We start from the raw sequence: 17,091 nt of genomic DNA, 5'->3' as shown, positions 1-17,091 counted from the left end.
CCAACCATCTTTAGCTGCTTCATCAATGGGCTTCCTTCTACCAAAGACCAAAAGTGTGGATATTCGCTAATGATGGTGCAGCACTCCACTTTGCTCAACTCCTCAGCAAATGAAGTAGACCACATTTCATGCTGCGAATCCTGGGCAATCTGCAGGCCCGGCCTGATCATCAAGCAGTGACGTTAGTATCACAAAAGTTCTAGGCCATGGCAATCGCCACCAAGAGAATCTAACCCACGGCCCTCGGAATTAACTAGCATTATTACTACACGTAACCCACCACCAACATGGGGGCTACTGCTGACCTGAAACTCAACTGGACCCGCCACATAAATCCTGTGGGTTTATAGATTGAGTGCCTGGTAGACAGTAACTCACCTTCTGAACCCCAAAGTCTTTCCACCACTTACACAAGGGGACTGAGTATTACAAGTGTGTTGCTTTAATAATTGATACTAAGTATGCTTCTAGCAAAACAACCCTCTTTTAATTAAGTGTTGTTCATATGGCTTCTTCCTGAAAAATGTTGTTACAAATGGACCGTCAGTTTGTACTTGAATATATTATCTATATTTTCCATTCAGGAATCATGATCCCTTCTTGCTTTCAGCTCCTTAGACCTGAGAACCAGCCATTATTGGATCTAGGAGAACATTCCTGACGTGGAAATACTGTCTAGGTACTCAATTCAGTCTTAAACTCAACTGAGGTTAATTCATTCTTCATATCTGTAGCATTTGGCAGGGATTGGGGGCTTCTCGATTAGCAGTAAACCACTGCTGCAGATATACCAACATATCTGTTGACAGGGCAAGCAGCCATTGCACTGCCACTGATATCCAGCTGAGTCCATTCGTCAACATGGGTCTTACCTAACTGGCACATTTCAGAGCCACCTCATATAGTGTGGTCACCTAATGAGTAGCTATACACTACATCTCAAAGAACTACATTTGCCAAATAGTACCCCTTCAAAATTACATCACACAGTAACTGATATATCAGTTTTTTAACCATCGGACAGCACAATGACTTGTAACTTAAAATACTTCCCCCTGCTGATTGACCTGATGTTTTACCCAACCAGTTACTGTAGATTTGTTTCATCCCCCTAAGTCCAATCCATTTAACCTTATTTTCAGTTTAACCCACTTGAATTGCAGTCACATCACAAGCAAGAGAAAATCTGCAGATGTTGAAAATCCAAGCAGCACACACAAGGTGCTGGAGGAACTCAGCAGGGCGGGCAGCACCTATGGAAAAGAGTAAACAGTCGATGTTTCAGTCCGAGACCCTTCATCAGGACTGGAGAGAAAAAGATGAGAAGTCAGAGTAAGGAAGTGGGGCAGGGGGAGGAAGAAACACAAGGTGATTGGTGAAACTGGGAGTGGGGAGGTGTAAAGAGCCAGGAAGTTGATTGATAAAAGAGATACAGGGCTCGAGAGGGGGGATCTGATAGAAGAGGACAGAAGGCCGTGAAAGAAAGAAAAGGGGGGGGGGAGGAGCATTGGAGGCAAGTGATGGGCAGGTGAGGAGATATGTTGAGAGGGGGAAACAGGATTGGGGAATGATGAAGGGGGAGGGGGTGCATTTCCAGAAGTTTGAGAAGTCAATGTTCATGCCATCAGGTTGGAGGCTACCCATTCAGAATACAAGGTGGTGCTCCTCCAACCTAAGCATGGCCTTATCGCGACAGTAGAGGAAGACGTGGACTGGCATGTTGGAATGGGAATGGGAAGTGGAATTACAATGGGTGACCACTGGCAGGTGCCACTTTTTCTGGTGGATGGAGCATAGGTAAAATTAGTCCAGTAGTTGTGTCTGCGCCTTTCAAGTGCTTCCTTTCATTCCAGAATATATTGTAGATGGAAACATTCTGCTTGCCCTTACTAAGGCCTGTCATTCTAATCAGTTCAACTACTTCCTTGATGCTATCTCTAATAGCAGATTAATTAATCAAACACTGCAGGATCTGTAATGCAGAGTGCCACCTGTTTTATTGGGAACACAGACAGAGATTATTTATATAGTAAATACAAAACAAAGTCACACTTAAATTTTCACCTTCTGTGCCAAAGGGTTTCCCAATCCCACAGATAATAATTTCCAATCACCTGCCAACTTCCTTGAGCTATTTACAATTACTTTTCCTGATGGGGAGATCTGTCAGAGCGCATTGGTATTGACGTTCCCTCCCCTATGGAAAGGTGATAAAGGGTCTCAGCCCGAAACATCGACTGTTTACTCCTTTCCTTAGGGGCTTCCTGATCTGCTAAGTTCTTCCAGCATTTTGTATGTGTTACTGGGGATTTCCAGCATCTGCAGAATCTCTTGTGTTTAACATCTCACTGACAATCAACACACCTCAAGGATGCGTGCTTAGCCAACTGCACTGCTCTCTCTACACTTGTGACTCCGTGGCGAGGCACGACCCAAATGACGTCTATAAATTTGATGCTATGATGTAATGGCCCTGTGCCAGGCTTATCGGTTTTTTTCAGCTTTAATCGTATGTATGTTGAGAGGATCGGAGTTGACGTCATTGATGTTTATGTATGCTTGTGAGATACTATGAACAGCCCTTTTTTTTTCTCTTTTTTTAAAGTTTTTTTTTGTTTTTTTTTTCTTCTTTGTTTTTTTTTCTTTTTCTTGATACTAGATTAGTAGATTAGCTAACTTTCTTAGATAGATTTATTATTTTTTTTTCTCTTTTTTATACTATATATTATGGAATATCTAAACTTACCTTGTTCATATATATACTATATGGTTTATGTTTTGGGAAACTTACTTATGCTGTATTCATTGCTTATGTATTTCTTTATGTATAATGGGAGTCTATATATTTGTAATCCCTTACCATTATTTGAATTGTATCTCATTCATAATATTTTAAATATTAATAAAAAGATTGAAAGAGAGAGAAAAAAAAGAAAAAAGAAAAAAAAAAGAAAAAAAATTTGATGCTGTTGATGACAGAGAATCTTAGATAGCGACGAGAAGGTGAACAGAGTGGGACAGATCCCGTGGCTGAGCGGTGTCACTGTGACCGAGACCAAGGATGTGACTGCGGACTGCAGGAAGGGGAAGTCAGAAGAGCACACACCAATTCTCACTGAGTGATCGGCAGTGGACAGGGTGTCAACATCTGGGCCCAACGTATTGATGCAATCCTGAAGAAGGCACGCCAGTGGCTATACTTCATTAGGAGTCTATGGAAATGTAGTCACCGAAGATTCTAGCAAACTTATACAGATGTAGAGTGACATTTGATTGGTTACATTACTGCCTGGGATGGAAGCTCCAATGCACAGGTTGTAGACTCAGCCAGCTCCAGCATGGACATACATCTCCCCACCATCCAGGATATCTTCAAAAGGTAATGCCTACAGAAGGCAGCATCCATAATTCCGGACCCTCAATATTCAGAATATGCCCTCTTCGCATTACTACCATCGGGGAGGAGATACAGCAGCCTGAAGACCCACGCTCAACGTTTCAGGCCATTAGATTGCCGAATGGTCTATGAATACGGCCTCACCATTCCTCTTTCATATTATTTGATTATTTTTACTGCTTGGTGGCAGGGTGGAGATACACCTCTACCAAAGGAACTGTAAGGCGCTCCTTCCTCTGCTAGCCTGCAGGTCACCCTTGGGCAAGGTGTAGCACCTGCTTAGCCCCACCCCTGATCAGTGTCACGAGAAGCCATGGGAGCAGGTGGTGGATGGTCATATGAGCAGCCGGTGCACATCACAAGTTCTGGTTATGCAACTACTGCAGCCAGGCAGACAATATTGATAATGGCTGAGGTCACCTGTCTTGTAAAGCCCAGAAGAAGGCAATCGCAAATCACTTCTGTGGAAAAATTTGCCAAGAACAATCATGGTCATAGACCATGATCACCCACGTCATCTGACACGGCACATAATGAATAAATGTATTACACTGCTGTCACAAAACAACAAGCTTCACAGCATCTGTCAGTGATAATAAACTGATCCTGAATCTGCTTTATTTAAGGAATAGGCACAATACACAAAGCTGCATATCAGAGCAGAGTAATGCACCACATATTACATCAATGAATATGAATCATTCAATTACATGGACATGTGAATCTAACAGCATGGATCCACTTGCAGGAATGCTCAACTATGGTGGGGACGGAATAGGATATTATGCTGATGAGGTTTGAGAAGGTAAGATGCCTGGACCTCATGCAGACTCTTTAATAAAAAATTTGATACTATTGGGCCCAGTGACCTGTTTCAGCACGGTAATGGAATCATAGGAAAATCAATTTCCTATTTCACACCAGATCATTTGTAGCCAGGAAATTTTACAAAGACATTACACCATTGCACAAGACATGCAAAGGAGAAATAGAAAACTAAAGCTCCAACTTAATTTCTGAAAATCTCTACATGATCATTATCTGCACAGTGGGTTTTGGTCTTTTTTTTAAATTGGATTATCGGGGTTTCTTGCTTTGTGCCTGCCTGTAAGCAAACAAATTTCAAGGCGTATAATTTATACATTCTTTGATAATAAATATACTTGGAATCTTTGAAAATTCAGTCAGTGAAAACTTGTAAAAGCTGAATATATTAGTTATTAATCTGGAAGAAATAAATCTGTACATAAATAAATGGAATGCTCTGATATAAATAAATGAATAAAACAGATACAGATTTTTAGAAAGCAATTTATGAAACACCATATAAAATTGCAATCATACTGGTAGTAAAGATTCAGGAAATACAAATAGTACCAGGTTTTTAATTAGTATCAGGAATCAAAAGGCAAAAGACAAATACTATTAGTTTAGGAAGGTAAATAGGAGGAAGTATTTTCACACACAATGTTATTAAACTATGAGATGGAGACACCTCTTTTTCCCTCATTAGGGAGGGAGAGGGAGAGGGAGAGGGAGAGGGAGAGGGAGAGGGAGAGGGAGAGGGAGAGGGAGAGGGAGAGGGAGAAGCCTGTGGTATGTCAAATTACCGGGTGAACGGTGAACAAGTAGTCTTCAGGGTACTGCAAGTCTGTGTCGTTATTGATGCTTGCTGCATGCTTGAGCGCTCGGTGGAGGATGCCGATGTATCTTTTGCTGGTGGGGGAGTGGGGATCGAAGCTCTGCCGTTGCTTAAGCATGGGGGGGGAGCTGGGGGTGGGCTTTGGGGTTCTAACATTTAACTGTCATTCATTCTTTGAGGCACTCCTCTGTTTCTGTGGATGTTTGCGAAGAAAAGGAATTTCAGGAGGTGTATTGTATACATTTCTCTGACATTAAGTGTACCCTTGAAACCTTTGAATTGTTTTGTAATAGGTGTCTTTTGGTGAATCTGTTATAACTGTAAAGGTAAGTAGGAGCATATAAAAGGGTGTGGGTCAAAGAGAAAGGTCTAGGATCAGTAGAGTTAAAACAGCAGCTACAACAATGGACACCAAAGGACATTATGCATTGAGAGTCCAATGAGACTACAAGGGTAATATTTCCTTTAAAGATCCTAAATTCTTCTTATTGCTCATTCAACTCAGCTCTGTATTTAACAGCCATGTTTACATGTCATACCATGCTTGTAATGTTGCAGATAACAATACAGAATCACCTTTCATCTACTATACTTGGCCTGGTCTACAATGTTTGACCATGATAAACCTTCCATTGTTTTACCGAATACAGAAACTATGAAAATGCTGTACTTACCAGCACAGTAAATATCACTGAGGGAAACATAATTTATTTCATTATCAGTATTTGTGATTAAGATCCACATAAAGAGTGGGATTCTATCTCTATCACTCCCTGTGAAGAAGCAAAGATAAGATTGGTAAGACGAGAGAACTAGAGAGTTTTGCTCGGATGATGTGAAATTGTAAGGAAATACACAGAGTTTATATTTTATGATGCTACATCTAGATTTCATACAAAATACTTCAGCAAAACTCTCATATTTTGCCTTGAGCTAAAGTAGACAAATTGGATATGGACTGTAGTTTCTCCCTGCACACTCTAGCCCACTAGTCAGATTGTAACGCACATTATTTACACCCTCTTACACCCTCTGGGCTTCAGCAGGTCAACAAGATCAGTCAGATATCAACCGCAAAATCTTGGCTGACTGTCAGACACCAGTCAACTGCAGAATGTCAAGGCCATGAATAATTTGGAGGAGGCACTTACCAGAGTGGAGAATTTAGAAAGGCTGTGATTTTTCTCCTTATGAGGAAGTTTAAGAGATGAAGCCAAAATTATTAAGAGATTCTGGAGATTAAAAAATTGATCCATTGATCCATGGGCAGGGCTAGTACGTAGAGAATACAGATTTTGGATAACTCAGGCAAATGCCAAGATGGATAGAGAGAGAAATTGAGAATCATAGAGAGAAAGAGCACAGAACAAACCTTTCAGCCCACAAAGTCTGCCAACATCAACCACTCATTTACAATAGTCCTACATTAATTCCCTTTTTAATTCTCCCCACACTCTCATCAACTCCATGCAGAGTCTGCCATTCACGTGCAATTAATTGTCAAATTAGATTACTAACCTGCACATTTTTGGGATATGGCAGGAAAGTGGAGCACATGGGAAATCCTATTCGCAGAACATGCAAACTCCATACAGGACAGTACCCGAGATCGGGTTAGACCTGGATCTTTGGTGCTATGAGCCTGTCGCTCTATGAGCTGTTATAATCTGAAATGTACTTTCAAGAGATTCTCATAAAGTGCAGCTGGCTGCATCCTGCCCTGTCATCTCCCTGCTGCCTCTCTGAACCCTAAGTGCAAATGTTAACATCTAACATCCCCACTATGCAAACAGGCATCCAATCAATTAGCCAATTAGACCATCTGCTATTGGTGGTGGAGATGGCTGTTGTAATGGGGGGGGGGGTGCAAAGAGTTGAAATTAACAAACTACAAAACTTCAAATGAATTTCTATAAAAATTCTGATTAAAGGGACTAACCTAAGATGAGTGTGGACCCAGTAGGGTGAAGGACCTGTTTCTGTGCTGCATATCTCCAGGACTCCATTATTAAGCTCAGAAGATCAGCTCTTAATCAACTGCAACCTTCACCCCAATCAACACGTGACAAGTTCAGTGGATTCACTCCAATCATTACCGCTCAGGAAATGCAATCGTTCAGACCCGTCACCTGCGGAATGTCCAATAGAAGTGTGTACCCTCAGACTGAGTCAGCATCGGATACTAAGACCATAAGATAAAGGAGCAGAATTAGGCCATTTGGCCCATCGAGTTCTCTCTGCCATTTCATCATGGCTGATCCAATTCCCTCTCAGCCCCAATCTCCTGCCTTCTCGCTGTATCCCATCGTGCCGAGACTAATCGAGAATCTACCAACCTCTGTCTTAAATATACCCAATGGCTTGGCCTCCACAGCCACCTGTGGCATTGAATTCCACAGATTCACCACTCTCTGGTTGAAGAAATTTCTCCTCATCTCCATTCTAAATGGACATCTCTCTGTTCTGAGGCTTAGACTCCCCCACCATAGGAAACACCTTCTCCACATCCACTCTATCGAGGCCTTTCAACATTTGATGGGTTACAGGGAGACCACCCTCATTCTTCTGAATTCCAGTGAGTACAGGCCAGAGCCATCAAACACTCCTCCTATGGATAAGCCTTTCAATCCCAGAATCATTTTCAGGAACCTCCTTTGAAACCCTCCAACGTCAGCACATAGTTTCTTAGATAGGGAGCCCAAAACTGTTCACAATACTCCAAGTGAGGCCTCATGAGTACCTTATAAAGCCTCAACCTTCAATGTTACATCCTTGCTTTTACACTTCAGTCCTCTTGAAATGAATGCTAACATCGCATTTGCCTTCCTCACCACAGATTCAACCTACAAATCCTGCACAAGGGCTCCCAAGTCTTCTTGCACCTCAGATTTTTTAACTTTCTCACTATTTAGAAAATAGGCTACGCTTTTATTTCTTCTACAAAGTACACTACCATACACCTCTTGACGAAGTATTCCATCTGCCACTTTTTCACCCATTCATCTAATCTGTCTAAGCCTTTCTGTAGCCTTTCTGATTCCTCAACACTACCCTCACCTCTGCTATCTTCGTATCATCCACAAACTTGCCCACAAAGCAAACAATTTCATCATCTAAATCACTGACATATAACACAAAAAAAAGCAGTCCCAATACAGACCACTGTGGAATACCACTAATCACCAGCAGCCAACCAGAAAAACCTCTCTTTACTCCCACTCTTTGCCTCCTGCCAGTTAACTGCTGCTCTATCCATGTTCGATCTTTCCTATAATGGCATGGGCTCAATTTATTAAGCAGCCTCATTTGTGGCACCTTGTCCGAGGCCTTTCTGAAAATCCAAGTACTCAACATCCACTGATTCTCTTTTGTCTGTCCTGTTTGTTATTTCTTCAAGGAGTCCCAACGGATTTTGTCAGACAAGATTTTCCCTTAAGGAAACCATACTGACTTTGGCCTATTTTATCATGTGCCTCCAGGTACCCTGAAACCATATCCTTAACAATCCACTCCAATATTTTCCCAACCACTGATGTCAGAGTAACTGGCCTATAAATTCCTTTCTTCCGCCTCTCTCCCTTCCTGAAGAGTGGAGTGACATTTGCAATTTTCCAGTCCTCCAGAGTCCATTGATTCTTGAAAAATATCACTGGACAGCAAACATTTTTAAAAGTGTTGCTTCCTCAGAATTCTTTTGTGATTATGATAGACTGCTTGAAGCTGAACAGAAATATAAGTTCAAACTAATTGCATCACATAGAAATTTGAAAAAACAAGAAATTAACTTTTATTCAATATAGTGCATTTAATTACATAATGGTGCAGACGCCTTGCAATAGTTCAACTGAGCTAAAAATGTTTTTTACTCAGTGTCTGAGGCTTCTCGCTTAAGTATCCAACAATAATTAGCCAGCATTGATGGATTCCAGTTACCCTGATATCGTTTCTCCATGACGGCAATGTTCTGGTGAAATCTCTCACCATGCTTATCACTGACAATGCCAAGATTTCCGGGGAAGAAGTCTAAATGGGAATGCAGAAAATGAATCTTTAGTGACACGTTGCACTTCATGGTTTTGTATGCTTGAAGCATGCTGTCAACCAGCGGCAACATAGTCTGATGCTCTGTAATTGCCAAGAAAAGTTTCAATAATATCCTTGAATGCGTTCCATGGGATTTTCTCCGGTCCCACAAGAAATCCTTCAAAATGCCTGTCACTGATGACCTCCTTGATTTGTGGACCAACAAAAATGCCTTCCTCAATCTTGGCATCAGTTATTCTGGGACACATCTGTCACAAATATGGAAACCCTTCAACTTTCTTCTTCATCGTATTCACAAAACCTTTCAAAAGCCCCAGTTTTACATGAAGAGGAGAGAAAAAATATCTTAGTTGGGTCTACAAATAGCTTAAGTGTCACACTTTTCCACTCTGGAACCAATTGCTTATGGAGTGGCCAACCCTTTTTAATGTAATGAGATTCTGTCCCATTCACAAATGGAACAACAGTACTCAGTGTATCTGATCTGCATTCCTAGTAGCAGCACTACTACTTTCAGATCAGCACAGATGTTCCAGTTGTAGTTGCTGTACTGGATCTGGATCAGCAAGTCTGCCAAATCTCAGTAGTTCCCTTTCATGTGCCTGGACAAGCTGGAAAACTTTTTAGCTTACATTGTGGGCAATATTTCAATTGACCTGTATTATAAATTGATATAATAAAAATAGGCAATTCCAAAAAAAAGTGGTATTTTATGGTGATTTTCATGATCAGCAGTCCAAAATCCATAAGATACACCCAAAAATATACAGGGAGAAAATTCTTTGTTGTCCAATGCCATTACTAATGTTCCACAATCTCTTCAGCCACTTCTTTCAGATAACACAGGTGACTTATCTAACTTCAGACCTTTCTGTTTCCAAAGCACCATCTCCCTAGTAATCGAAACGTCACTCACTTCTGCCCCGACACTCTTTAAACTTGCGGCATACTGCTAGTGTTTTCCACAGTGAAGATTGATACAAACTACATATTCAGTTCATCTGCCATTTCCTTGTCCTCTATCATGACCTCCCCAGCACCATTTTCCAGCGGCCTCATAATTAGTCTCACCTCTCTTTTACACTTAATATATGTGAAAAAATATTTTTGGTGTCCTCCTTAATATCCTTGGCTAGCTTACTTTTGTATTCCATCTTTTCCTTCTCTATGACTTCCTTAGTCGCCTTCTGTTGGTTTTTAAAAAGCTTTTCAGTCCTGTAACTTTCCAATAAATTTTGCCCTATTTTTGCTCTCCTTGGCTTGATTGTTGGCTTTGACTTCCCTTATCAGCCAGTTACATCATCCTGTCCTTAGAATACTTCTTATTCCTTGGGATGTTTCTATCCTGCACCTTCCAAATTACTCCCAGAAACTCCAGCCATTGCTGCTCTCTCATCATCCCTGCTAGTGTTTCCTTCCAATCAATTTTGGCCAGCTCCTCACTCATGCCTCTGTAATTCCCTTTACTCCACTGTAATACTGATACATCTGACTTTAGCTTCTCCTTCTCAAATTGCAGGGTGAATTCTATCATATTAATCATACTGTTTCCAAAGGGTTCCTTTTACTTAAGCTCTCTAATCAATTCCAGTTCATTGCACAACATTCATTCCAGAAATGCTGATCCCTTAGTGGGCTCTATCACGAGCTGCCCTAAACAGCCATAGGCATTTTATAAATTCCTCTCCTGAGATCCAGCACCAACCTGATTTTCCCAGTCTACCTGTGTATTGACCATCGTAACATTGCCCTTTTGACATGCATGTCCTAACTCCCATTGTAATTTGTAGACCACATCTTTGCTGCTGTTCAGAGTCTGTACATAACTCCCATCAAGGTCTTGTTACTCTAGAAGCTTCTTTGCTCTACCCACAATGACTCTACACCTTATGATCCTATGTCATCTCTTTCTAATGCTTTTATTTCATTTTTTATCAACAATGCCACCCCACCCTTTCTGCAAATGTGCCCGTTCATTCAATACAATGTGTATCTTTGGATGTTAAGCTCCCAGCTATAATCTTTTGAGGGAAGTTGTTAAGTTCACTTTCTCAAGATATTTGAGAATCCATTTCCTGTGACAGGAAACAAAGTGACGTAGATGGAGTCAAGATAATGTTTTATTGAATGGAAAAACTTCATCCCATCTCGCGACTCCAATAAATCTGTTTCTTTTTAAGGCCACAAAGACTATGCAAACCCAGATCTAGGTTTACTCATTATTTGTTTTGGAAGTTTTGTAATTGAAACATGCTTGTTGATTTCAGCGATGCTAAATCAGTCGGCATATACACTCAGTGGCCATTTTATTAAGCACACGTGTACACTGCTCGCTAATGCAAATATCACATGGCAACAACTCAATGCATGAAAGCATGCAGACATGGTCAAGAGGTTTGGACGTTGTTCAGACCAATGGGGAAGAAATGTGATCTTTTCGGATCACATTTTGACCATTGATAATTGTTGGTACTAGCTGGGGAGATTGAGTAGCTCAGAAAATGCTGATCTGGGATTTTCATGCACAAGTCCCTAGAAGTTACAGAAAATGGTGTGAAAAACAAAAAACATCCAGTAAGCCGCAGTTCTGTGGGCAATAGCACCTTGTTAATGAGAAGGTCAATGGCCAGACTGGTTCAAGATGACAGGAAGGTGGCAGTAACTCAGTTAACCACACATTACAACAGTGGTGATCATCACTGAACACACATGTCGAACCTTGAGGTGGATGGGCTACAGCAGCAGAAGACCACAAACACATAGTGGCCACTGCATGTAGAACAAGAAGCTAGGGAAGTCAGTCTGCCACTCGAGCCTGTTCTACTGGTTAGTGGAACCATGGCTGATCTGGTTCTCATCTCAGTTCCACATTCAATCTTCTTGTTGAAACATTTCACCACTTTGTTCATCAAAAATCTTATCACATTACAACTCGGCTTCATTGGCCTTAGTACCAAAAAACATTCACCATCTCCTGAGAAGAAACGTTTTGCAATCTGTCTTAAGGGTGACTCCTTTATTTTTAATCAGTTATCTCCAACAGTACATTCCACCACCTTCTCAGGACCCTTCAAGAATTTATGCATTTCCATTGACTCACCTCTCATTTTTCGGAACACCAACAGATGCAAACCTACCTGACCAACGTTTCCTCAGAAAGCAACCAGAGATGACTCCAGAGCAGGGTGTTCCCAACCTGGGGTCCATGGACCCTTTTGTTAATAGTAGGGGTCCATGGCATAAAAAAGGCTGGGAACCCATTTAGACAGATGCAGCATTGGAAACAGAAGCTTCAGCCCATCAAGCCCATGCTGATCATCGACCACCCACTTGCACTAATTCCATTTCACTCTCTGCACATTCCCATCAACTCCCTCCAGATCCTACCCCACACCCACACACTAGGGAGCAATTTACAATGGCCAATTAACCCATCAAACTGCACATCACAGCGGTATGGTAAGAAACCAGACTGCCCTGAGGAAACCCATATAGTAACAAGGAGACCTTGCATATTCCACACAAGTGGACAGCTCTGAAGGTCAAGATCAACAGAGGCTCTACCACCGTGCCACAATGCCATATCTTCAAAAGTACATGGATAGAAAAGGCTTAAAGGGGTTTAGGCCAAATACAGGCAAATGGGACTAGATTAGACAGGAACTTTGGTTAGCATGGACCAGTTGTGTTAAAGGGACCATTTCTGTGTTGTGTGTGGCTCTAGTAAATCATTCCTTAGCCAACTCCAATACATCACCTCCTTCCTTACACATGGTACTCCAGGTATGCCCTCACCAATATCCTTTAACACTGAAGCAGAATATCTTTCCTTTGTATTCAGCACCATTAACAAAAAATATTAATCTGTTAGCCATCAAATTTCTTGCTGTACCAGCATCCTAGTCTTTTGTAAACTGAGCACCAGGATGCCCAAATCTTTCTACATCTCAGATACTCTTCCACCATTGAGATATTACACTTAATTTTTTTTACACTTCGGCCAAAATGAACAATTCCACATTTTCCTATTTTATGTTCCATCCACCTGATCTTTGCCGGCTCGCTCAATATTATCTGCAGCATTGTGCGCACAAGAGTAAGGCACCGAACTCTCAGTTGCTCTGCCATTCAGTAAGATCATGGCTGTTCAAATCTTGACAGCACCACTTTTCCACTCTCCCCCATCCCCGACTCCCCTGTAGTTTCAAGGTCAGTCAAACTTGCCCTTTCATGTTTTCAACCAGTCCACCTATGACTCTTGAGGTAGAGAACTCCGAAGCCTCACAGGCCTCTCACCATGCTCTATCTCTAAACAGAAGTAAACTGAGTTTTTAAACATCTCTACCAGCACCAACATGTCATACTTTGCCACCCAAAGATTACTTGTTCCCCATATTTTGGGTTAGCCAGCCAGTCTCCTATCAACACCAAAATGTCACCTCCTGAGCTGTGAACTTTAACTACCAGCATGACTCTATACTGAATTTTTGTAGAAATCTAGGTATACGGCGTCTACCAGCTCCCACAGCACGTGTTTCTTCATCAACAAACCCAATAAATGTGCTAAATATGATTTTCCATACATAAAAGCATATTGAGTTTGCCTCATATTCTATTTTTAAGTACCTGTTACAATATCATTAACAAAAACTTACAAAATTTTCTCTATGACAGATATTAAGCAGTCTCCTTCCTTTTCTGATTAATGCATCTATAACAGAATCTGGCCCTTCACGTGCTAAACTAGTCAGCATGGTTGAAGCATGCTTGGCATACTAGAAAATAAAGAAGTTACAATATTATAGTCTAGAGCTTTACAACATGAAGAAAGACACTTCAGCCCAACTCATGAGTGATGACCCAGTTGCCTATTTGAGCTGGTACCATTTCCCTGTTTTTGGCTCTTATCCCTCACTAAATCTTTCCTATCAGTGGAATTGCCCCAAAGCCTTTTAAATTTTGTAACTGTACCCAGCTCTACAACCTCCACATAACCCACCACCACCCTGTGTGGAAAAAATGGCCTCCAATTCCCCTTTCCCCTCGCACTTTAAACATACTCCTCTATTAAATTACCAAAACAAGTGGCAATGGCCTGGTAATGTGAAATATATATGGGGCACAAGGGGGCTAAATGGCCCTACACCTGCTCCCAAATTCCTGAAGCCAACTGGAAGCCATGGCTCGCATCTCACCTGTTCTCGGGCCGCACATTCAGAAAGTAATTGCGGCTGGACTCTCCGCGGACGGGCGGTGCATCCTCCTCGTTGTTGTCGAACGAAGGGTAACGACCGTTCGCTGAATAAGATCGGACGACCCGTTTCGAACTCATCCTTTGGAAATGGTGCTCTCAGAATTACGTAGACCCGCTCCAAAGCTCCGCCGCCAAAGATCCCCGATTCCCGACTCCTTGGAATTTTAACCCAACGAATAAAATCAGCCTCAGATCCTCTCGGTTTTATGTGAAGCTCGGGAGCTATTGGGAAATTTTACAGCAGTTTAATGTTAACGCACTTGGAAACATTTTTTAAAAAAATTTCTAATGTACAATGTTTGTTGTGCATTCGCCTAACACTGGTAATGTAGCCCTTTTTCTTACATTTCTCATATATTTAGTACAATGCAATTACAATAAAGATTTTAAAACTTACAAATTACCGACAGTATGAAAGTTCTAACATTGCTAATGTCCGAGTTTAAAAATAGACCAGAACAGCTTCATGTAGTAGCTTGCAATGAATTCATTCAGCTCCAGAAGAGACACAACTTACCGGCACTAAATCAGTGTTTTACAATGGATCCGCGGCCAAAATGTGTCTAATATCGGAAATAATGACTCTTATAAAATGGAAACTACTTTGTACTTACTATTCCGCCTCCTCGGAGATTTGTCTTGGAGTCCCTGTGCAAGAGACTGCACCTGTCAATCAACTCCCCTCCCTTCCCTGGGACTATTTAAGGAACCGTGCAGTCTGCAAATTCGAATGGCACTTTCCAAAAGTTTGTTTTCTTTTTTGAAAAAAAAACTTCAAAACAATCAACACGCGCGATGCGAAAATAATATTCGATAGAGATTGCTGGGGGGGGGGGTTGGGGGAGTGTTGCTAACTGCTGTTTAGTATTTGCATAGTATTTGGTATTATGTTAGCATGGAGCCGTGCCCCCGTGTTGTGCGTTGAGCCTGGGTGTCTGAGTCACCAGACCACGCCGGGCCAGTTAGACCATGAGTGCGAGAGGCGATAAACTCAGCCGGAGCCGTCAATCAACAGACTCGGCGAACCCTGCTGAGAGCTGCACAGAAACAATACGACAGTGAACACGCTTCACCAGACAGTGGCAGGGGGTTTAACTGGAGACCATGCGAGTAAGGTAGACAACAATACTGAAAACGTTTAATGGTAACAGCAAACAGGAGGAAATCTGCAGATAACAACACCCACACAAAATGCTGGTGGAACACACAGCAGGCCAGGCAGCATCTATAAGGAGAAGCACTGTCGATGTTTCGGGCCGAGACTCTTCGTCAGGACTAACTAATGGTAATAGAATGAGTTGGCCTTTTGGCCCATCTAGCTGTTCTATCATTCATCAGGATCATGGCTAATCTCTTACCTCAGCAATATCCCACATTCCTGAATTCCCTCTAATATATTATGCGGAAACACATTGATCTCCCTTTTCAATGAAGCTCTTCGGGTGAACTTCTGATCTCCCATTCTTCCCGCCCGTGCTCCTTCCACTCGATATGTCTGCCTGCTGTGCATTTCCAATGTAGCTGAACATTATATTCTGCATTCCGTTTTCCTTTCTACTGTGTCCTTGTGCTTATTTGTGGTAATGATGCAAAATAAAGCCTCTCGCTGCATCTCTACATGTAATAACAAGCCAATATCGCACTCCACCTTCGAGTCAGCACCCTCTGAGTGAAGAAACCTCCCCCATCCCAAACGTCCTGTTCCAACCCACCCCTCCTTCTGAGACTGTAACCCTACGTCCAAACCTCGCATCCACTTGTCAACGTAACTAATGTTGAACAATACTAACCCCACTGAATTGTTCTGAGATACAGGTTCATCACTTCCTTTCATCGAGTCCATCTTCATGGAAGGCTAACTATATCATCCAGGATGCCTGCCACCCTTTTATCTCTTCTGCCTACAGCAGCTTGAAAGTCTAGACGTCCAGACTTAAAGCAGCTTCTTCCCCACTCTATCAGACTTCTGAGTCCATTAAAGTCAGGTCATTGTCTCTTTACACTCCTTTCATTGCCAACTCGATCACTCTCAGTTATTCCCTTTAACAATTATTGTCACGTTACTTCAGACTGCACGACAATCTTTACACCATTCTGTTGCTTTGTGCCGGTTGCTGTGTTCATTTTTGTATTTATTGTTCCGACCATTTACACTGTTTATTCTGTCAGATTCATGTGAATGAGGAATTTCATTACACCCTGGTGGATGTGGGAATAAACTCATCTAATCTAATCCCTCTGTTCACTGCTGGCCTTGATCTAAAACAGGAGCAGAATTAGACCATTGAATCTGCGCTACCATTCAAACATGACTGATTAATTATCCCTCTCAACTCCATTCTCCTGTCTTCTCCCTGTGACTTCTGACACACTTAGGGATCAAGAATCCATCAGTCTCCACTTTAAATATACCCTATGACTTGGCCACCACAGCAGTCTTTGGCATAGGATTCCACAGATTCACCTGGCTAAAGAAATTCCTAAAGGGACATCCTTGTATTCTGAGGCTGTGCCCTTTAGTCCTAGACTCCCCCACTGTAGGAAGAATCTTCTCCACGCCCTGTCTAACCAGGTCTTTCATTATTCAATCGGTTTCAATGAGATCCTCTCTCATACTTGTAAACTCCAGTGAATACAGGCCGAGAGCCATCAAACGCTCTTCAAGTGTTAACCTTTTCATTCCTGGAATCACTTTTGTGAACGTCCTCTGAACCCTCTCCAACACCAGCACATCCTTTCTTAGATAAGGGACCC

General features: G+C 41.9%; 1 protein-coding gene across 2 annotated transcripts in view; it reads right to left on the bottom strand.

Moving 5' to 3' along the window:
* alpk3a (alpha-kinase 3a) overlaps nucleotides 1–15,116 on the bottom strand; it is a 95,362-nt gene extending 80,246 nt beyond the window's left edge. The window contains exons 1-2 of one of the 2 annotated variants that reach the window (XM_073024984.1): nucleotides 14,952–15,116; nucleotides 14,279–14,559 (exon numbers count right to left, since the gene is read on the bottom strand). In XM_073024984.1, the coding sequence (XP_072881085.1) occupies nucleotides 14,279–14,415 (137 nt within the window). In that variant the 5' untranslated portion in view covers nucleotides 14,416–14,559; nucleotides 14,952–15,116. Of the gene's footprint in view, nucleotides 1–14,278; nucleotides 14,560–14,854; nucleotides 14,931–14,951 lie in introns of those variants that run through there. The other variant, XM_073024985.1, reaches the window with a different exon arrangement.
* Nucleotides 15,117–17,091: the final 1,975 nt, after the last annotated feature.

The sequence above is a fragment of the Hemitrygon akajei genome, chromosome 21 (assembly GCF_048418815.1).
Source record: "Hemitrygon akajei chromosome 21, sHemAka1.3, whole genome shotgun sequence".
NCBI lineage: Eukaryota > Metazoa > Chordata > Chondrichthyes > Myliobatiformes > Dasyatidae > Hemitrygon > Hemitrygon akajei.
The sequence above is the reverse complement of the archived record's forward strand: the minus strand, read 5'-3'. Positions and strand labels throughout refer to the sequence as shown.